Source organism: Dermacentor albipictus, chromosome 1 (assembly GCF_038994185.2).
Source record: "Dermacentor albipictus isolate Rhodes 1998 colony chromosome 1, USDA_Dalb.pri_finalv2, whole genome shotgun sequence".
Classification (NCBI taxonomy): Eukaryota; Metazoa; Arthropoda; class Arachnida; order Ixodida; family Ixodidae; genus Dermacentor; species Dermacentor albipictus.
In genome coordinates this window covers 322,939,827-322,962,554 of record NC_091821.1, presented here as the reverse complement: position 1 = coordinate 322,962,554, position 22,728 = coordinate 322,939,827, and the positions used below count along the sequence as shown (strand labels likewise).

Sequence of the window (22,728 nt, the reverse complement as noted above, 5' to 3'; positions counted from 1 at the left end):
TCCCACTTAGCCAGGGCTGTGGGGCTGACTCACTCTACCCCCTAACAAAAAATAATTGCATGGCATATAGGTATAGTGAGCTGCTCGAGACAGCTGCACGAAATGTACAGTTGATCCCATCCACCTGGTACCGGCTCATCTTCAAAAGCTTGCTTCGTGTTGGCAGTACAAAAGTTATCAATTCGCTAGACTTACGCAACTTGTGCCGTCCTCAGCCACCGAAGCCGATAGAGAGACAACGCCAACTTGCCAACTCACCTGGACCCGATGGTTGCTGCTGTCGGCAACCACGATCGAGTTGTCCGGTCCGACAGCGACACCCCTTGGCCACGTGAAACAGCCGGGTTCAGTTCCTCGCGTGCCGATCTTGAGCTGCATACGGCGCTTTTGAAGATACATGCTTCGAGGGAAGCCGTAGCTTCCGTACTGTCCATCGTGACGCGACGAGGCGCTGCCGCCGTCCAGGCCGCGACCCCGGGCGGGAACCTCCTCGTCCTCCGAGCTGTTGTCGTCGCTGCCGCTGCGGCTGTAGACCGCGTGTGAGCTGCGGGACCGGGATACGCTCTTGGGTCCGTACCCCGACGAGGCACCCGGACCGCTGGCTCCGCGGGAGCCGTACTTGTTGCGCAGGTACTGGGCCCAGCTGGACGACGTCCCGGGCCCACCGCCGATGGATGAGCCGCCGTAGTCCCCCGTGTCTGGAGAGGTGTCCTTGACAGCGTGGCTGCTTTTCGAACGGGACAGAGCGCCGCTGCCAGCGGAAGAAGCGTTGCTCTCCGGCTGACCGTAGCGACTCCGGTACGACGGCGACGGCAGGTTGGCCTCGTCGCCGCTGTCGCCTTCTCCGGGCAGCACCTCGTTGGAGCTCTTGCTGCGAGCCAGTCGGCTCCTACGCAGCGCTGCCGCCGAAGATGACGTCGGGTTCCCTGCTGTCGACCTCCCCGTCGTGGTGGTGTTCTCCTGCTGACTCTTGCGCCGGTCAGCTCGCGGTTCCGGCTGATCCATGAGCGCCGAGCTCCGACTGCGGCTCAGCAGGCGACTTCCGGCACCGCTCTCCTCTCCTCTCGGCGGGTCTTCGTCCGCGGCGCGCCTTCGGCTGGCCAGGAAGGAGGTGCCGCCGTATCGGGACGAGGACACCATGGTGGGGTCGTCCACCGACGACGACGGCGTGTCCCTCCAGGAGTGCAAGCGGCTCCTGGTGCTCTCTTCTTCCTTGTCCCTCGCGTACTGCGAGTGCCTGCCCGACGTGGGTGTCGAGGAGCGCACGTCTTGGCTGCCCCGCCGCGCCTGGGCGCTCCTGTTGAGCAGCGCCGACACGGACGAGGTCATGTCCTCCTCCTTCTTGGGCGCCTGCTGCGTCGCCGAGATCTTGCGCGTGGGCGTCGTGGGCGTCTTGGGTCTCTCGGGCTGCGCCGTCACCGCCTCTTCCTCTTCCTCGTCCTCTTCCTCGTCTTCCTCCTCGTCCTCCTCCTCCTCATCCGAAGTGTCCTCTTCCTCGGTGGACGCCTCGGACTCGGTGTCTTCCTCTTCGCCGATCTGCGCTTGCTGCGGCCTCAGGCGGCTGAAGAACGACGACTGGTGCGCGGCAGGAGACGGGCCGCCAAGCGATCCGGCCCTCGTCATCACTTCCTCTTTCTTCCTGTCATCCGTCGGTCGGCGGCGATCCTCGTGGTCTAGAGATACGGCCTTGGCCAGCGGCGCGCGAGTGCACCTGCAAGCGGAAAACACAGATCGGAGCTAAAACTTGCTGCCGACTGACTGACTCGCCTATCGCGAGTACTGCAAGCAACTGAGACACTAGTGGTGCACATGCATATAGGTTGCATTTTCAAGCCGAAAAAAAAATTAGTTGTATTATGCTCCTTAGCGCCTATCCTAACGAGTGCATATGTTGTCTTGCATGACAAAGTGTCAATACAACCGTGTAAGGCATATTTGCCTTTATTTTTCGTACTTTTCCACCAGTGTAGGGCAGCAAACCAGAAGCTTCCTTTCCGGTTAGACTATCTTGTCTTTCCCACCACCAATCTGATTTCTCTCCCTCTACTGTTGGTGGTGGAATGTGGCAGAGGTTACCGCCTTAGTCACATACTCTGTGCCGCATATACCCCGGTGAAATAGGTTGCATTCCTTGAAGACAAAGATTTAGGTTATTCAAAACAAGCGTCTCTGACTTAAGTAGAAGTGATTACTTAATTGTATACTTCACAACCCTCGTGCCACTAAGGTTATTAAGTGACAACCTGCTTCTTTAACGTCAACAATATTATGTACCTTATCAAGACCCTGTGAAGGACTATTTGCGCAGTGGTTCTTGCTTAGTAAAAAAGCCCACCAACTTAGCTTGACAAGGTGTCCTAGTGTGCTATATACAATGATTTTACACATAATAGTCGGTGGGCGTGGCTCTCGGGAGAGACTCAGAACTTCTCGTTGTTGTTTTATCTTTTTTCAATCTAGTTTATTTAATACCCTTAGTTGCGAGCAGCTAGTGACGCAGGTCATCATGCCATGCTGATTAATGGCTCACACTTTCGGGGTTTGCAAATAGTTTATTAGTTTCGTGTTGTGGAAGCAATACAGCACGCGACGGGCGCCGTGTGGCTCTTGGCCGAGTGTCCGTAGTCTTTCCAAAGCCCGGGGCTGAGAGCGTGTAGAGGCATGCCACTCATGCGCATGCGCGCCAGAGGCCGTAGGAGAGTGAAACAGCCGCGTTAGTGCTATGCCACTCGTCTGACGTCACTCGCAGAGGGGGGTGTACTGAGACCGAAACGCTTTTTGTACTTTAGCCACTTTAACTAGGTACGCCACTTCATGACTCGTGAAGCTCCAAGGAAACTCCTTACGCAACTGCAGAAGTAACGCTCATAACCGAGCGTTGCATTATGAAGCGAGAATAGGACAGTAAATATGGTTGCACAATCATCCTGTTTTCTTCCTCTGCCGATATTACACAGCTAGCGGGATTTCAGTGAAAGGGTAATCAGAAATGCTCACGATAAAATTCTGGGCGTGGTGCTTTACCCGACACAAGCAACCTTGTTCGTTAAACCAGGCCATTTCTAAGCAAATATGCTCAAGAAGAGTGCGAGCTGAATATGCGTAATTATTTTATCAATTATGTGAGCCTACGCTAAATAAATTTCGCCTTTAATTAAAGCGAATTAAGCACACAAACGTTTTAAGTGGTTTTCGATAAAGAAAATTTGTGTTAATGCGAGAAAGATTAACGATATTTGTGAGCGCAATGTTACTTCACCTAAACGTGTCTTTTTTTTTCGATTTTATTGGCGCAAGACTGTCACTAAAACTGTCTGCTTTAGGAAGACATAAGTTACGATCTGGATTTTAAAAAAACGCACTGAATTGCAGTAGTTATAATGTAATGGATCGCTGCATGTTACACTTTGACATTCATTTTCTGTATCTGTCTTACTTACATACATAAAGAAATAAAAAAGCGCGTTGGCAGAGTAAGCGGGCTCGCATTTCCACACCTCATCGCACCAAACAAAACTTTCTTGTTTTCCTGATTGTGTGTATGATCGACTTATCGCACAAGAGCCAATGAGCATCTATTTGCGTGAAGAAGTGTACGTGCTTTGGCGGCCTCGCAGAGGAGAACAGGGTTCACACACTCGTTTTGATGGGATGGTTATTGAGAGGCAGATTAGGTTATTCGTGTGGCAAGTTAACTTGAACGAAAAGCAAAATTCTTCGATAACATGAGGGGCCTCTAACCTTTTCGTGCGATGCGCCTTTCGCTTTCCTTAACGAATACTGAAGGACCAGTTGACGAAGGCTTCCACTGTGGCCATGGAGCCCGAAGTTTACCTTCCATCTACGAAAACGGAAAGACCACCAAGGACATTCCGTCGGCGTCTTCCTCGCAGGAGGGGTCATTGCTTGCAATGCGTCCACATAATACACGTCCCACATTCCATGGAGCGTGCATACTTTGCTGAATTTTCAGTCTGGAAATGACGCCGGTTAACACAGCTAACGTTCATCGTTGAGCACTCGGAGAAAATACCGAACATGTGCGGCGCGTACGCATAGCGATTTTGGTGTGCTTTCAAAGCCCAGCGCGTCAGATGTGTCCGTGGATGAGAAGGCAAAGACAACGATGACATATGTTGAGAATGGACTGTGAAAGAATCGCAAGAGAAGAAGGAACGCATTCTACGGAGGTTTCCTAAAAAATAACTATATTCTGCTTTATTGTGTTCTCTTGAGCAACGTCCCTCTGGTGCTTCTATGCGGATGCGCTGCCAAGTCTTGAACGTGGCGGGTTCCGTGGACAGGCGCTGCGCTTTACATTCTCTTCGTCTCCGCCGACAGCGATGGCAGGACGAAGAGAAGGCCCGTCGCCGAGTTGGCGCTGCGGCATAAGCAGAACGAGGTGCTTACCAAATCGTACTCGACGGTCAAGCACATGTTTTTGTTGCCTAAGGCGCTTGTTTTCACGTAGAATACGCTTTATGCATAATGGGGTAGTCTCGACAAAAGGAATAACTTCATAATTGCTGCACAGCCGCAGCACTAACAAAACCGGCATGAAATAGGGAGAGGGAGGCGGGGAGGCGCCGTTGGACATTGCAAGTTTGTGTCATCAGCCGACGTTCTTCAAACGTTCACAGGTTTAGCGGAAAAACTAATGGATTAATATGTATTCTAGCTTCGCACGCTCTGCACGAATAGACAAGTATATCTACGCTCTCTCTATCACTGTACGCCGGAGACCTAGCGCCACCAAGCTCACCTTTGCCACCAATGTGGCGAATGCGACTGAAACACAAGAATCAGCCCTTCATATGAACGTACACAAGGGGAGGACAAATGTCCAGAAAAGTGTAGGTGTGGATTTAAGTCGACCAGCCAACAAGGACACGAAAATTCAATCTGCAATGTGTTCCCGCGAAAGCGAGAGGAGAATTAAGTTGACGTAGTACGCTCCCGAGGTGCCTGGTGATTGCTAAGCCAAGTAGGCATGTGTCTGACAAACAAAATCTTGGTTTGAAACGTCGCAAATAATGACGCATAATGTCTCTCTCTATATAGTGCATCTAGATAAAACGTTGGCTCCCCTTGTGTCACTGATTCAAATGCACCGTGCGTGTCTGACGGGGGATCGCAATACTAAATGCTGGGTCTTTCTTGGGATACGTAAGCACGTGCAACATCTCTGGGCCTTATCCCAACGAGAATAAGTCACTAGTCCTTCGCATTACCCCGAAGCATAAAACGTATTCTGCGTTTTCTTGTTTCGCAGTCACTAAGAAAGTGCTAAGAGGGATGACGCGAGCATTAGATTATAGCTTAGAATTTCTGCTTTATTTTGTCAGATGCACTATCAATTTGCAGTCCGTGAGTAAAGAACGGTCACCAGAAAAGTTCCCTTAACCTGCTTCAGAAACCGCATTTACTTGTCGTGCGATCCAGAGATTGCATGCTTCAATCATTTGAATCTGCTTGTGATGCTAGCGTTCCGTGCTACTTTATATGAATCATTGAAGCGCACGTTTCGACCGCCATATTACAGGAACCGCTGATACAAGTTCGTTGCCGTAAAGCATTGACTAAGGCTCATACATTCTGACCAGGCAGACTCTGCGGTGCAAGGTACTCCACAAGGGTGTAACCGCTTGTCTATATGGAGGAGTGCGTCGCATCCATTATGATTCTTTACAGAACAGGGGACAATTTAAGATATCACTTCCAGTGCCGATCGGTAGCAGATAAACATGAACATGGCGTGAGTATCTTGGTGGTATTCGTAACAACATTATTTGCATCAGTATTCGCTAAAAAAAACAATCAGTCCCGACGGCTCGCGTCGGCTATTGACGCCAGCCCCTGCCCCAGCGAGTGACACGGGACTAACGGCTCGTCACCGTTGTGGCACCTTCGTCGGCGAGACGAACGCGCGCTCAGCGAACCGCGGCGAACAGCGTCGAGACATAGTTTCACTCTCCCTGTCGGACCACGGCCCGGCACCTCTCGGGGTTAGAATCTGCTCGCCCATGCCAACGGGAGAACATTGCAGGCAAGCCTACTTGGGTCGGCCACGAGCGCCGAGCGCCAGCTTGGGCTTCGGTCTTCCAGGCCGGCGCTCGAGCCGAAGCGAGACGTCCGGTAGCGATAGTAGTCCGGCCTGTGCAGGCTCGTCCACCGCGAGGGTGCCGGGTCGTCGCCGCTGCGACCAGCGCGAGGAGTCCAACTCAGGTCGTCGAAGCAGCGACGAGCCACCACGGCCGGCGGCGACTTGTCGCGCCTCCGCACCACGTAGTCGGTGCACGATCGGCGGTACGGGCAGTGGCGCGACAGGGGACGCGACACTGGCAACACTTCCTCCTCCTCCTCACCCTCAGCTTCGCCCTGCTCCGCCGAGCTGACAAGGCCGCGAGGCGGCGAAAACACTGACCTGGCGGGCGTCGTAGGCTTGGGCGCCGGCGAGGACAGCTCTCGTCGCGATGGCGGCTCCTCCTCGATGCCACGGCGTTGCCGCGACCGCATCGAGTCGCTGGTCGCCGTCGTCGTGCTGGCCGTCGTGTCTTCGGAAGCCGTGGAACTCCTCCGGGACTGCGTGGGCGTGCTCTCGATGGAACCCTGGCGAGGCGTTGGCGTCCGCGGAGAGTCAGGGGGCGTCGCTCGCGACGAGACGTCGTCCTTGGGCACGAGTCGGCGGAGCTGCGACGGCCTCGTGTCCAGGGACGGCGGAGGGGACGTGGCGGACGCCGAGGTGGTTGCGGCCGCAGCTTGGTTGGCCGCCTTCTTCTGCTTGTCGACTTCGTCCTCGCTGAGCTGCCTCGACGGGGGCCTCCTGGGTGGCGGCACGGGAACCACCGGAGCAGGAGGCGGCTCGTTTTCCAGCCTCTCCTTCTCGGCCTGCTTCTGCTTCTGCCTGATCTGGTTTTCGTGGAGACGCTCCATGAATTTGGCCGAATCACTAAGCTTTACGACGCCGCTAAGGGGACCGCGAGTGGCGTCATCTGTGTCAAACACTTTCTCCCGCGGAGGCGGCGGTTCCTCGAAGCGGACGTTCCGCGTGTGGCTGCTCAGTCCTTCCGAGTCGTCGTCCATAAGCTCACGGGCATAACGAGATCTGAAATTATGATGGCTTCCACCCGTGCTTTCGTCCCTCCAGGATCTGTCTTCGAACCGACTTCCATAGCGGTTTGAGAGTCGGCTGTCAGCACTATCGTTATCCCTGCTGCGATCAGGACCATACCTTCGAAGAATAGCGTTTTCACTATTGTCTCTACCGCGATTTCTAGAGTACATTGAAGAAGGACCCTCAAAGCTGCCATCTCGGTCGGAGTCACTGAGATGGCCGCCGTATCGCTGACCAATGTCTAGCATTGACCGTGTCGAGTCCTGCTTCTTTTGGAATTGCACTGCGAGTCGGTGGTCGCTCTGACTGCGCATCAGCGCGTTGGCCGTGCCTCCTCCGGACGAGCCGAGATTAAGCTGGGGTATGTTGAGACTCGAGGAAGACTGCATCACTGGGTTGTTGAACTTGAGCTCTCCCAGACTGGCCAACGTGCGGTGCAATGCGTCAGGGTCCGTGTGGATCTGGAGCTTGACCCTCCTCGTGAAATCCGACGTGTCCGGATCGAAGTTCCTCAGGAATTCGAGAGTCTTGGAGAATATCTCCTTGTACTCCACGAGCTCCGAGTCAGTCCATTCGGTGTCGTCGTTGACGTACTTCTCGACGACGTCGCAGTTAGATGTAATGTTGTTAACTTCCGTCTCAACATCTTCGGAAAGCGCCGACAGCTGCTTGAGCTCCTGCTGCAGGTACACGTCTATCTCGTTCTTGAGCTTACTATGCACCAGCTGCAGGTCTTTGATGTAGCGATTGATGAGGTCGTCCAGTTCCTCTTTCACGAGCGCGCAATTCTGCGACAGCTTGTCCTGGTTCTTGCTATTCTGGGCGAGGTGGTCGTTTAGCCGGTTCAGGCACCTGCGGACTTGGTTGCAGATGCGGCTGATCTCCCGGCGCATGATGTCTAGATGCGCCTCCTTGCACGTCTCGCAGACCTTCTTCTCGCAATGCGAACAGCGCGTCACGTAGCTCTTCTCGCTGCACACGTGGCAGCGCTCCATGGACGAAGGCAGCGGCTCGGGTTCTTCGCCCGTAATGTCCCGGTGCAGCTCCAGGAACCGCATCAGCGTCACGTTGGTGGGGAACGTCTGCACGCCGTTGTACGGGATGCGGTGCTCGGCGCGGCACTCGGGGCACTTGATCTGCCGCCGCGCGTAGTCCTGCAGCCCTTCCAGGCACGGGTCGGCGCAGAACGAGTGCTGGCATGGTAGCAGCTTCGGGTTCCGGTACCGGTCGAGGCAGATGGCACACGTGAGCAGCTGGTCTAGCTGGCTCCACGCTGAAGTCATGGTGTCGATGTTCTCAAGTCGAGTCGGTTTCAAGTATTTCGGCTATTTAGGCGTAGTCGTTCGTTGCTCTGGCCTGAGTGGGACCTGCGTTCATTCTGGCTGCTGCAGCCGAGGCGACGCGGGGTGGTCAGCATCTGAAATGAGAAGAGGAACTCCCGATTACAAATCATGCCACCAATAACGCTGCATTGTTTTTTTATCTTGAAAAAATGATAACTGCTAAGCATAAAAAAGAAAATAATGGCATTATATCACAAATGATTCGTTATTCACTTTAAACGTTCTTGGGTCCATAGTGAAAAAGCGTCAAGCAAAAGTGCACTGTAATAGCATTGACAAAATGTTTTGAAGACATTTGTTGGGTGCTACTATCGTGTAGCATAAAACATACATCATACGATCGTCTTCAACGAATGTTAGGTAAACAAATGCTTTGTTTGTGCAAGTGTTTTTGCTTTTTTACTGCGCCGTGTATAGTGGTCGTGTCTATATATATATATATATATATATATATATATATATATATATATATATATACTTTTTTTGCACTGTTGCTTCCAGGGCGCCGTTGTAACGTTGTGTTGTTTTGACTGCTATTTAGTAAAGCCATGGAGTGTTCACTAATTCCTACAAGCTCGTTGGTCCACCCAAACTACGTGCGCAAACGTATACATACTATAAAAGAATATATGTGCGTAACAGTGCATGTCCATCAATATTGAAACAATCAATAGCAACCACCTATTTGTGAGCCAACACCTCATTTTTATTACGCCAACAAAAATAATCCATCTTTACCTTTTTTTCTTTTTGAACAACACGCATTTTAAACGCGAATTGTACGAACATGAGCCCACAACAGGGAGAAGACGGACATTACTTGTTCTTTGTGTTCGTCGAGTTTTACTCAATGTGGCCACTGTTAAAGACGAACGACCAACCAGCCCGACTTCGTATTCTCTTGAGTTTGTGGACAAGGTACGAATTACACGCGGTCGCATACAGTGTAAGCATATCCTGTTTATATTCAGTTTATGTATTGCATAGTCAAATGCATGAATGTGCGTGCTGCAGCGGGCAGGCCATGCGCTACCGGTTGGTGAATGAAAAAGGAACCAGTGTTAACACACACACAAAAAAAAATATATACTGACCCGGTCTCCATCGGGTACCCAATCCACGCCTGCCGAATGATCGCAGGGTAGATGGTTACCGCGAGCTTCTCATTTAACTTTAAACTGACTGCCTCAGCCACTCTCCAAACTTTCTTTCCTTAAAATATTTACAGACGTCCTCAGAGCCTCTTGTATTATAATAATGTACCAAGTTTCTAATCCGTTTCACGTGCCTGACTGTGCCTGTTTGTCACTTCGCTTTCGTTCAACACATTGTACCCGACTGACTACAGATAATCACGTGCTTGTTCCGTTTCTTCCTTTCCTTTAAGAAAGTACGTATAGTTATGATTCGTACTTTTCCAAGATGTAAAGACAGCTATAACAACAAATTAGGTCAGCCACAGAGGCCAACCACTTCTTGTTTTCGTATTCGTACACTCTATGGATGGTATTTCGAGCACAGTCGCCGAAGGAACCTTTAGTGCTCTGAAGGAACTGATGTACTGGAGATTCGAAATTTGACCCACGTAAAGAACTTAATCTCTCCGCCACGGTGAAACAGAATGCCAATGGAGATCAGTAATTTTCAATCTGCTGCGCACCTCCTCCGCCTGCATGTTTTCTGCATGCTTCAATTTTCGAGAGGTCTTAAGAGGGCGCCAAGGGGAATTGCGACAAAATGTGAAGCGAACCAAGTCGCAAGCAATTAATCTCTCAACGCTGTATGGACGGAGTTGTAATGAAAGAAGGGGTGAAACGCAAGGATGTTCTCTTACTAATACCTCCGCATACCGCCGCGACGGCCACCGAGCAAAGCACTCAAAAACGGAGAGGAGAAACATTGTACGGCTTAGAAATCATGACAGCCTGAGCGACAAGCGTCCGGAGAAGTGCGCTAGAACTGCCCGGGTCGCGTGTATTGAATATGCGATTTCGAAATCTGCAAGAATCAATCTGAATTGTCGCACAAGCTTCCACGAAGCGACGCAATATCATCCGTGAAAAAAAGCGGAAACAAAATTGTTTCGCGTGGATCTTTCAACAAGTAGATCGATGGGGACCAAGTGAACCCCGTACTTCACATATTGACGCTTCTCCTTTTTTTTTACTTTTTTAGAGAATTTGCAATCGCGCACATGCGAGCATTTCAGAAGAATCTCTATCTCTATCAAGACGTGCCATTCGACCCAAGGTGTAACAAAACCTAGCGTTTCCATCGATGGAAACGCTAGCGAAGTACTCAAGCTAAATTGCTAGAGAGCTAGGCGACCTCGTATAAATATAGGTAGAGGCATTCAATAGACTCCTCACAGAAATCTTATGACGCACTCAGCTATCCTAAAAGGTTTATTTTTTGCTGACACACAACACCTAGACATCCTGCAGATAACGGTTAATCGAAAACGAAAAGCCCTTCGTCCAGATAGCGTCAAAAGACATGTCTATGGAGATGTGACCATAGATATAATGTTAGTTAGCAGACAGTCAGCATAGTTCTATGCATATATCTAAGAATTCTGCGAACAACAGCCATAAGAGTGTAATAATGATCCCTTACTATTGATGTACTCGAGATAAATAAATGGCAGCCATGAATAAATGAATAAATGGCAATCGCTTAAGGGATCAAAGAAAAGCCACGCGTACAGACAAGACGAAAGGACGCGTATCCGGCATTTGCAAATAGCTGGTTGTCCTGTCCGAGCACACAGTATCCTCTCGCATGCATCGGGACTTTAATCATACGGAACATCGCTGTAAACAGCCTATAAGAACCCGCACGTAAGCTCTCTACATAAACGTCTGCAGACTTTCGATAGTGTAGCGAGACACACCGCCCTCATAGGCGACACACTCGCTGCAACGACCAAGCATCTTAACCGCTTAAACGATAAGGTCGAGCAAAGGAAGTCAACGCGACAGCAAGTATACAGACAGGACCGTGCGTGAGGCCGAAGAAACGTCGCTTAACGACGCGTGCACTGCTGTATGAGCTACGTCACAACCGCCCGCTGTGCCTCCGCAGTGTCGTCCCCATCTCGTGATCCGAGCCTCCGGCGTCCCCACCTTTCGCGCTAGCCTCACATGGTGCGTCATTCGGTCTATTTCAAAGGTGCGCTCCCATCGGACGGAGGAGCGCGCGTGGTTGCCCCGCAGTTGCGCTCATTCGCGCGTCTTTTTTTAGGCGGAAGTGAAGCAAGCTGGGCCGCTACGCAGCACCCGAGCAGATGCCAGGCCTTTCCCGAACGTCTCGTGCTCCTTCTTACTTGGCTCGCGATCCTCGTGGCGCGTTCTCGCAAGACTCGAGAGGAGACACAGCCGGCAGCGAGGGAGACGCATCTCGATGCACTGCGCGCCTTTCGCCGACGGGGGAGAACGGGACGAGAGCGGCGCACTGCCCGACCCAGAATTTTAATTGCTCGTCTCCGTTCCGGCAAGGAGGCGCACGGAGCGATAACGGCACGAGATACGTCTAGATTGTTAATCCTGGTGTTCCCGCAAGTTTGTAGGTCTTTCTTTATATCTCTCTGCGTGTGTATGTGTTTCGTAAGTGGTGTGTATTCCTCGGAGAGGGCCTCCACTCAAAGGGAGGGTAAAAGTAACTGGGTAAACCTAGTCTGGTACGTAGAACTTGTGCAGCAGCAAATAGGTCAGTCTCGCCATTGATCTAGGACTCCGTGAGCGAGAACGGACGCAAAAGCGAAAGGCGCGTGGCGAGGCCAACTTGAAATTGCCTCGCAGCAGCTTCCTGCGATGCCATCGATTTTGATAGCCTCCCACCAGCGGCTTGTTCATTGCACCTGATTAAACAAAGAGTAGATATCGCGCGCAAAAAGAGAAAGAAGGCAAAAAGAATACAGACTCAGCACCCCGAGCCAATGACTGCGCTAAGCAGCTCCACTGCAATGCACCTTTCTATATGTGACCTAGCAGCCCCAGTCATACAACGGAACAAATGTTTACGTAAGCCATGCCCAAGTTGTTGCTCACTTGTGCGCTACTGTGCACCGCGGTTCGGGTTATCGATGACGCGGTGAAATTTGTAGTTTGATTCACCAGATGCGTGAGTCAGGAACATCTCCTCAACAACACACGCAGGAGGGACTGTGACGGCCGTGTACTTGTTTGCGTTGACTTTGGCACGAACGGTGGCATGCGGTGCGTGTCCATGCTTCAGGTTTGTCCGCGCTTCAGGTGTGCGCTAGAGGTCGGAGGCGAGCATCGAGGAAAACAACACAGCGACGTCGTAATTCTCGGATGCCTTGGAGGTGGCAAACGATCATGCTCGGCGCTCTACACTTGGTAGAGAAGAACATCTGCTCATACCGCAATAATTATACTGCTTGAATTTAGATCACAAAATCCATTCAATGTAGACCGACAAGCAAAGCATAATATTGATCGTCACTTAGGTAAATTTGTAGCTTTAAAATTAGTTGCCTCACTTACGTGACGGTCACGTGATATTGGGCCAGGAATGACACGATGGAAGAAGACAAGGAGGTGTGGTGTTGTTCATTGTTTAATCCGCCTTCGTGCTCTTTAAGGGTTAATATAAATAATTATGAAGGAATTTCACATTTTCAAGCTATATGTATTGTGACTAGTCAAAAAGCGTTTACTAGACCGCAGTGAGATTATGAAGAAGTTTCTTCTTTGTGGGATGCAGATATAGGCTACGAGGAGCGCTGTTTGAACGGTTTGGCGCTTGGGTACTTGGAAGGCTATATTTCAACCCCGAAAGAAATGACGCTTTCAGATGTTACGTTGAATGTCGCCCGTTCAAAACATTTTTAAACTCGGAGAGTAAGTTCATAACTCAACTTTTCCTTACGCACTTTAGAGCTGTGAGAGTCGTGGTTTGAATTCGCGTAAATTCGCGCTTTCATTTTCATTTATGCCGCTACGAGCGTAAATATACAAGAAAACGTGATGATAGATCGGCATCCGGACACCCAGCCCTTAACTGCTTAGAACCGCAACGTTAATTGAAAATTAAGAAAGATTCAATGTGGCAACGTTAAGGAATAAGCTTTCCTGTTGAAATCGCCTACATAGGGTGAGAAAACCTGTGGCGCTACACTAACGTCATCGGCGTCACGGTTTGTTTTGGTTGGTCCCGAAAGCCAAGACCAGAAGTCTGGACTATGTGTTCCGCACTTCCGCCAAAAATGTTCCTAAACACTGATATCAGGCAATCTTCATGTTCCAGTATTGTTAGCTAAGGAAGACGGCCAATCGCAAACAGCATTTACGAACGAATCGCTTTGTGAATTAAGTCCCTCAACTTTCCGGCATTTCTCCTTATTGCTCCTCCAAAGTGGCGACCGCGTGGAGCGTATTTTTACCATCGTGTCTCTCGGTGTCATCGCGCCTATAGTTTACGCAAAGCGATGACCGCACTGTATCCGCCGCCGAAACGTTTTCAGTGTACGTTCACTGCACGTACGCACATGTTCATGTGCTCAGCGTAATGTTGTGTTTTCTTTTTTCCCTTGCCCAGTGCAAGGTAACCAGTCGGGCTCCATCTGCTTTATCTCCCATGTTCATCACTTCTCTGTCCTTCCGCCTGTGTTTCAGTGCGTTTATACAGACTCGAAAGTCGGCCCCTAGTTATGTGCATAGGTCATGATACAACAGCATGGTGCTCAGGCAGCGTGAAACACGTTCCCGGTTGTATAATAGCAGACTAGTAAATGTTTGATGGAGTCGCCAAGAGAGACACATTGCGAGAGGTGCATCGCCAGGCCACAGAAGGGGACAAGCCTGCACAGCACCGGGGACGGGTATGTACTTACGCTTCCCACAGCATACCACGCAAAAGATTTAACGCATGACATCAAAAACCTACAATGCATTTCCAGCCTGTACCTCCTCCACTAACGCCATTACTTCTCCACTGCCCTTTAGCTTCGCTTTAACTTAGAAAAAAAAAGAAAAAAGAAACAGGTAATACCTGCCTTTAATACCTGTCGTATTGCAGGTATTACCTGCAGGTAATACCTGTCGTTTTGTCATAGAGCGTACTCTTCCTCCGGTTTTGATTGAATGAATGAATGAATGAATGAATGAACTCGCAGTTTCACCCGAAAGGCGAAGCATCGATTGCGATAGCACATTATTGGACACGTATACGAAGTAAGGGTAGTAGTTTTATCGACCGTATCAACTTGTAAAGATAGGCATACTGTACTCGCGGCCAACTTTCAGTGGCTACGAAGGGAAAGCTGCGGGTGCGTGGCTGCTGCACATGTGTTACCGCGCCAAGTAGTCCAAAAGCGTTTGATAGTGTTGCTCGGAACAGACGCTGAATCGACGCAGCTTCCACGTGCGACACTTTCGCGTTTCCCGAGACGCGGAAGGGAAACGCCGCATAGTAAGGAAACCTTTACACTCAGTGGTGTGTTCTGTCTTATTTAACTGTTGCTAATAAGGTATTTATGTTTTCCCTTCCCCAGCCTATAAACTAACGTGAATTAAGACGCGGGACTCTTTTCAGAAGCGCTCTCACTTGTGCGTGATTTGCCTCCGTAGCTTTCCCTTCATAGCCACGGAAAGTTGACCACGAGTATAACTAAATTGACAAGCATGGTGTCGCGCGCGCACAAGCCAACATGAACACATCTCACTCGACGACCGCGGAAACTCGCTGTCAAAACGTTGCAGTCAGGAAACGCGGCAGCAACAGCGAGCGAATTAACCTTCGTGCAGCCGCTCGCATCAACGCGAACTACGCCTTGAATTAAAAACAAAAGTTACGGCGCTAAGCAGACGAGGACGAAGTGACACGCAAACGACACAATGGCGCCCGTATGTGTCATTTGTCTCTCACTTCTTCCTGGTCCGCTTAGCGCCGTAACCTTTGTTTTTAAGTCACGAACCAACTAGCTCAGCAACAAGTTTTGCTACGGCTTGAATACGCAGCGGAGCGCGGACTCTGTATCCGTCGCAGATGGCTTTCGGGAAACAGCGGCCCGGCCGGGCGCACGCGGCCGCCTGAGCCGCCCGTAGCCGCCCGGAGTATAACGCGCCCCCCTCCCCCCTTACCACCCTCCGCCCGGGGCCTTGCGCGCGACGGAAGTCGGCGCGTTTCCTCCCCGCTTTCCGTCGTTGCGTGCACGAGATTAGACAGTTTTAGTACTGCGTACGTAGCGTACGCAACGGCGTTGCGTACGTAAGATCGCTGCGTTCTGCAAACTGCGCATGTGCAGAACGCAACACAAACGCTACGAGATGCGTACGCGGCCGCTGCGTACGCACGCATCCGATTCTTGCGTGCGTACGTAGGGAGCCTTGCGTGCTGCTCTCGTGGTTCTCGTTCGTTCGGGAGAGCGCGAGACAAGAGTTTCGAAAAATGGCGGTGTCGAAGGCGACCAGCGGAAGGCTGTTCTTTTCCGGGGCGTACGACTTGGCTTTGCTGCGCGAAGTAAACGCGCAGAACCCTTTCCAGGATCTTGCAAAGTGGGAATGTATAACCAAAAATATGAATTTTGCTTTTACGAAAGTCTTCAGCGTGCGCTGTTTGCGCGAAAGGCTCGACCTACTCTTGGCGCAGTTCATCGGAAATGACCGTGCCAGCCCCAGAAAGCAAGTGTTTAGTCTTTATTTTTCTCTATGTGATTCGTGCATTTCATCCGCATTAAAAGTAGAGTCTCTTAAAGGCCTAAATATAGTTCGACGAAGCGGGAGCGCGCCCACACGTTACATCACGTTAGTCAGATCAACAGCGTCTAGTTTGGCCGACGGTTCGACGTACTGGTGGACACGGCCAATGCGCTCCGACGCGCCCGGCGTCTAACGCTTGCCCTCTTACGTACGCAGGCATTTCGCAGTACTAAAAGCCCCAACGCGACACGCGCTCCTACGTTCCGCAAAGCCCTTGCGTGCTGCGTACGTATCGTCATGACGCAGTACTAAAACTGTCTATTGAGCCGCGATCCAGCTCATCCTCGCACGCTTTAGCTCGTACAGGTACATATACAGCATACGGCGCGCGGAGACCATTTTATCGCCCGTGGACTTTATACGGAACCTCACCGCGACGCCGACGCCGACGGTAGAAACGCGCCTGGAGTGTCCATATAATTTCTATCGCAACAAACCATGGGGCATTCACAAAGACGTGATTACTCTGAGCTCCAGGCAAATGTAAAGCGACTATTCCGAGTTAGTCCTTGAAATAATGTTCCGCGCTTTGCGTCAACTTATTGAATAAAGCTAATTTAAATATTCAAGAAGCTACAAGAAGCGCCCCTACGAGAATTAATGCACTAGTACGCAGCATGGAGGCACCACCAAGTGTGCAATGCACCTAGAAAAGCTGCGTAGCGTTTTCAACGCGCGTCCACTTCGCCCCTGATGACTGAGCAAATGCGCGATATACAGCTAAGTTCACGACGGACGAGTGTTTCCGTATTTCCTGAGACGCGATTATAACGTAAGCAAGTACGTTTAACACTGTGATTTCAGAATCATTGTAGATAAACCCGAAAGCAATGCTCTGGTGGGCGTTTGCGAGACACCATATAGACTAAATTAAGTGTACTAAGCTAAATGAGTGCGATGAAGATTTGTGCGAGCGGCGGCTTAAACGGACACAAAGGAGGCCCGCTTATTCGGTTCGCACTAGTAAAGTATTACTTCAAAACTGTATTTTCATTCATCTCAAGGAGAAAGTTTGAATATTACTTTTGTGTTTCCTAAGATATACAGGTGTCAATGAGACACTTTAGTTGAGTGTTCAGTGCTGCGCTTTGTGCTTGTTGTCTATATATGTGCTGTGAACAGTGCGCAACATTTCATTTTCATCTTACCCATCTGAAGTAGTGTGCTAGGCAAGCCGCCAGGAAAACTTTTCCGGGAACCATTAAATCTCTCTACCCCCGGGGAAGGGGGAAGGACTGCGGCGGAGGCGATGCAGAACACGGAGGAGGCGATGACGTCGAAGTAGCGATACAAGACGACAGGGACAGACTGGTGACGTACCACGACATACTGACACACTATACGAAACAAAGAGAAGCATAACCACAACCCCACAAACAACTCGACAGGTCTCAAGAAACAGATTGGAGAAGGTTGCAAACCGGAACGTTCCGAAACCCAGTACGTTTAAACAGAGTTAATTCAACACAATACCTAGACCAGGGGCGAGCTGAAATCTCTGCAAGCACGAACACGCAGACACGGCACACGTCTCGTGGAAGTGCAGAAATATCAGATCAATATATGTAGAGAACAACATAGAACCGGACCTTTTCGAGGAGCGATGGCTAAGCGCTCTGACTAGCTCGGGGCTGCACGACCAACTATGGGCTATCCAGCGGGCCCGGGCAGCGGTGGAAAGGCTATGCCTCACTGCACATAACGCCCGGGTGGCCTGAGCCCGGGCTGGCAACCTCGCAAGTCCTTTTCTCATTAAAGTTTTTTCCGTCCGTAAATCCTCCTGTCTCTTTCAATTCCGCGCCAAAACCTCGTGAACACTACGTCAGAGTTACGTCACCAATATCTATGTATATTATAGTATTAAGGCCCTTTTGGAGAGAATAAATGCTCTCAAAACTTGCTAGGTCGAACCTTTTGTTCGTTTAGAATGCAATGCAATCCTTCTTCTGCCAATGTAAACGCTGCAAAAATCAGCGACGAACCAGCGAGCTGGTGCAGTAACTTTCTGGTGACGCCATTAATCGTACTTCGTTCTCGGCTCCATTCCTGGGTTACAAGGCCTCCTTTCACTGTGAGAGAGGAGGCTATTCCAAAAGCGTAATTAGCTAGCATATATTTTAGCTAAACATCAAGTATTGCTCTGTCAGAAGCTAAATTTTCTAGGCGGCTTAACTTGGCACTCCTCTTAAGTGTCCCTTTAAGCTTCATTGTGTTCAGCAGGAAGTGCTGGGACGTCTAGCAGTAAAACGCCTAAGCGCTGAAACAAAAATGCCAGCAGTGGAGAACACATATACGAGCGAAGAAGCCGAAGACGGCACGTGTGAGATAGGTGGGAAGTATAAACAAAGACAGCGAGTGCAAGAGGCAAGCCCGGTTGAGATAATTTCGGTTGCACAGCGGCGGCGGCGGTGGTGCTGAAATATTTAGGCGGCTGCGAAATAAATTTTTTTTTATCCTTCCTCACTGCCTCAAATGAGTTACAACCATGTAGAGTTGTTGGCGATTTTGGCCGAAACTTGGTGCGAAGCCTACAAAGCAATGCTGAGTTAAAAAAAAAAAGAAAGTCCGAGTACTTCATGGGAAGTGAAGAAACTGTCGGTATAAAAATAACGCCAAGAAAACAAAGTCATGGGGGTGCTCGAGGGGGAGCAAAGAAAATAAAAGGTATACAGCTTAGCCACAACTTTATTCCCCATTTTGAAAAAAAAAATATTTATAATACTTTTTTACCCATACTGTATTACTGTATGTTTTAATTAAGTTATAATATTATTAATTTTTTTTAAAGTTAAGCGCGCTTGTAAGACTACTTGCGTCTCGGCGAATCACCTGTAGTGGGTAAGAGCCATGGTTTGCAAACGAGACAAAACCGCGCCTAACTGTGGAGAAACATCTCACTGTCATTCGTCGTGCCAGTGATGAAGCAGTTTCTTTAAACGATAGATTTTGATAGGAAATTCGTGAAATACCTGCAATAATGAGACACCTGCGAAAGAAATCTGCGATAGGGTTTCAATGAAAAAGGACTTGTTGGTGTCCCAGTTGGTGGTCGCTGAAGGACGCAATTGCCGTTTAAATGACGAATGAATTCCGGACACACACACAACAAGGAGACAGAATGAACACTGAAAAAGGCGGCGCTGGTGGCACAGCCGTTTTTCTTCTTTAGGGAAAAACATTTTAGAATCAAACTTAACACAACTTGGTTTAAACTTTTCCATTCTGAATATTCTTTCTCCAGGAGCCTCCTCTCTTGGAAACTACCACAACGATGTTTGCTCCACCGTGGAAGAATTCGTAGTTGTTTCAGGGCTATTCTATTAAAATGTTCAAACATTACTTTCATTCATTTCCTGCTGACAATTTTACCAATTTCAGTATTAACAGCACCTTCCTAATGCCATCCAAATTTCGGCCAAACCGCCGCAGTGGATATTCGCCATCGTAGAAGGAAATCCAATCCAATCCAGTCTGAATTCCTGACACAAAGGTCGACGCGCCATGAACAGCACATGTTGGGACAATGATGTGAACGATGAGCAAGTCCTCGTCCACTTAGCGACAATTATACCCCGTTGCAGCACGATGTCAATACTTTAACGATTCGGCGTGCATACTTCCAGGAAACAAAAGCGTCTGTTTGATATGATAACTGGACGTGTGCTTACATACTGTAGTTTACAGATGATTCAGAGGTCGCAGCGTTTTCACCCAAAACTGTGCTTGTCCGTCACGGCTTCCCTCACACTTTAAGTAAATTCAATTCTGGGGTCTTACACGGCAAACTCACGATCTGATTAAGGGGCACGCTGTATACGGGGACTCCGGATTAGTTTTAACCACGTGGGTTTATTTAACTTGCGCTCAATGCACGGTACACCGGCGTTTTTTTTTGCATTTCGCCCCCATCGACAGCGGGGGTGGTGGTGGTGGTGATAAACTTTATTTCTGCTATTTACAGGAGAGGTGTGAGCTGAGCCCTAAGGGCCCAGCCCTTACAAAATCTAGAGGGGAGGGTTCCTAGTCCGGGACCCCCATGGCTTCTGCAGCGGCTTTGGCTCGGGCCACCAGGGCACGTTGGTCCTGGAGGTGGCCGAGATTTCATACCACGATCTCGTGCTTAGCAACACAACGCCAACAGCCACTAAGCCACCACGACGGGTATCGCAGTACAGGCTTAAAATATACTGCCTATTGCGTGTGTTGTAATAACCGACTTCAGGTGCCAATTACTTTTGTCCATTAAAAATTTAGTTTCGCCACATTCATTATATCTTCGAATCATGAGAAGTGTGCCGCTAGACAGCGTATTCTTAATTTTAAATCATTCAGCGAATTTTGGACTCCATGCGAAAACTCTTTATGGAAACCTCAGATATGGGAACATCAACTATTTGATGTTTGGTATACTCTGAAAGCACATATCCAGCGACTTGAAGAATATGCCAAATGTGAAACATAGTAAAAAGCAATGAAAGAACTCAGTCTCTACACTATGACATACTGACACTCGAAGCGAGCACCAAGCCATCTATCTACCTTTCAAGTCGTTTTAGTGAAACAATTTATACATGCAACTGCAATATTGGGCCTTGCTGCAGAGATCCAATAAGAAATCTTTCAAGATGTATGCTACTCGTTTCAAATAGCATTAACCTTATCAGTGCTATTCCACTTAATACACTATCCTGGCGCACAAAACTGTGCGCACAGCGCGTGAGGTGGATAATTTGTGAGTATACAAATCGTTGTAATATAAGTACGATTGAACATCGCATCACAATAGGTAGCAATGCCTATGTATATACCGCTTTTAACTGTCCGAAGTGCTGCGCTTGCAAGAAGCCAGAGGGGCCGAATGCCGGCCGCAAACTCGATACCGCGTCCACAAATCGAAAAAGTTGACCACACAGAACCCGAAATACTCTTCTCATTCTAAAGAACAGCACTGGATCTCAAACCTGAGCTGCTCACCAATGGTCACGCTGCCGACGAAGCGTCGTGCGACGCGCTCATGGCCAAAGCCACGCTGAGAGGACGTCCATCTGTCGAGTTATTCCCGTATGCAGAGCGAAGTTCGTTGTCGAGGCACAAAGTGGCAAAACGGTGTACGCGAATCCGGTCACCACCTCCTCGAGGAGGGCATGGACAACTTCTTGCAAGAGCTGCCGGTGGCCACGGCCGGCGGTCAATCACAGAATCGACACAATCACAGATGAAACGTTGCCTGCTTCACAAAAAGAGCTTCTTTACAAAATATGTGCAGGCAAGGCGCCGGTATTCTACGAGCGTCAACCCGGGGCTCGCGACTCTCCTCTACTGAGCATGCCACAGGAGGCCGCGGGGAGCCGAGAGACTGTCCTGCGGAGGCTCTGGTGTCTGGTTTCGAGGATGGCGGTGGGAGAGGAGGGGGCCTCGGCGCTCATTCCTTGCCGTCGTGACGTCACGAGGCTGCGCAGGTCTTCGGGCGCTCGCCAGGAAGGGCTCAAAATAGCGACCCATGCGGGTCAAGTCCCGAATCGCGGCCTCGAGGCTGCAGCCGCGCGCTCTTTCGTCAGCGGCAGCGCCGCCGTCGCAGCATTAGCAGTCGTCGCCAATGTGACCCGCCACGAAGAAAGATGACAGCCACGATAGACCCGGCTGCTTCTTTTTTTTTCCTTGGGCCTCCAAGCGTGCATCCGCTTCACGCATCGAGTGGTCACAGGCCCCCGGTTCACAGCGGGAGTCAAGGCCGCGGCACTAAATCCCGCCGCGCTGTCTCATTATGTCGATACTGAACCGTGTGGATCGGAGGATCGTCACCCCACATCTGCGAGTAAAGACGTAACGGTTGCACCGGGGTAGTTTTCTCGAGGAAGATAAACGATATTGCGCACGGACCTTCCCTCGTGGCATCGCATCGCCCTCGACAGAAAACAGAGCCACGCTGTGATGAAGCGAGATTCACTAAATCCTGTGTTGGCGAAGCACCAGTCACGTATCGTTGCCTGCATGCCGCGATGGCCCAGAAGCTTTGGCGCTTGGCTGCTGCTGAGCACGAGGTCGTGGATTCAATTCCCGCAGCGGGAGCCCGATGGCATGCTGTATGCGAAGAGATCGTGCGTGGAGATTGCTGTGCGAGTTAAACAACCTCCTACACAAGCTGTCCCTGCCCGCGCATTGCTTTGGGACGCGAAACACCGTGAACCGTTCAACTTATATATATAGTTGCCTTAAGACACTGCATGGGGTAATAACAACACGCGTTATCAGGTTTATTATACGTCTCGCTGAGAGTGCGAGAGCCAACAAAGCAAACAGTTACGCCTGCAGGTACACGAGACAGAGGTAGGTAATGGGACTTCCGATTGTAGTTGTCATTGTGGCATCGCCGTCCGACAACAATGCTGAGAACACAGGTGACACAGCGCCGCAACGCGAAGGTGCGTTCACGCTCGAGCAAACACTGCGCCCGCTTTAGCCTCGGCACCGATCCCTCTGAGAACGTTCTTCGCCAACCTGACGCCTTTTCATGCCAAGGACATCTTAAAATGGTTCAGAAAAGGGG

General features: G+C 50.1%; 1 protein-coding gene across 8 annotated transcripts in view; it reads right to left on the bottom strand.

The window, feature by feature from the left end:
• Window positions 1-22,728, bottom strand: part of tn (tripartite motif containing protein thin) — a 142,895-nt gene that overhangs the window by 17,255 nt on the left and 102,912 nt on the right. For 3 of the 8 annotated variants that reach the window (XR_010569951.1, XM_065453212.1, XM_065453213.1), the window contains exons 1-4: window positions 21,156-21,561; window positions 6,425-8,531; window positions 428-1,711; window positions 259-372 (exon numbers count right to left, since the gene is read on the bottom strand). Coding sequence is in view for 7 of the 8 variants with exons in the window: in XM_065453212.1 (XP_065309284.1) it covers window positions 259-372; window positions 428-1,711; window positions 6,425-8,397 (3,371 nt within the window). In the remaining variant the exon portion in view is untranslated. Of the gene's footprint in view, window positions 1-258; window positions 1,712-6,424; window positions 8,532-21,155; window positions 21,563-22,728 lie in introns of those variants that run through there. The other 5 variants (XM_065453208.1, XM_065453209.1, XM_065453210.1 and 2 more) reach the window with 3 other exon arrangements.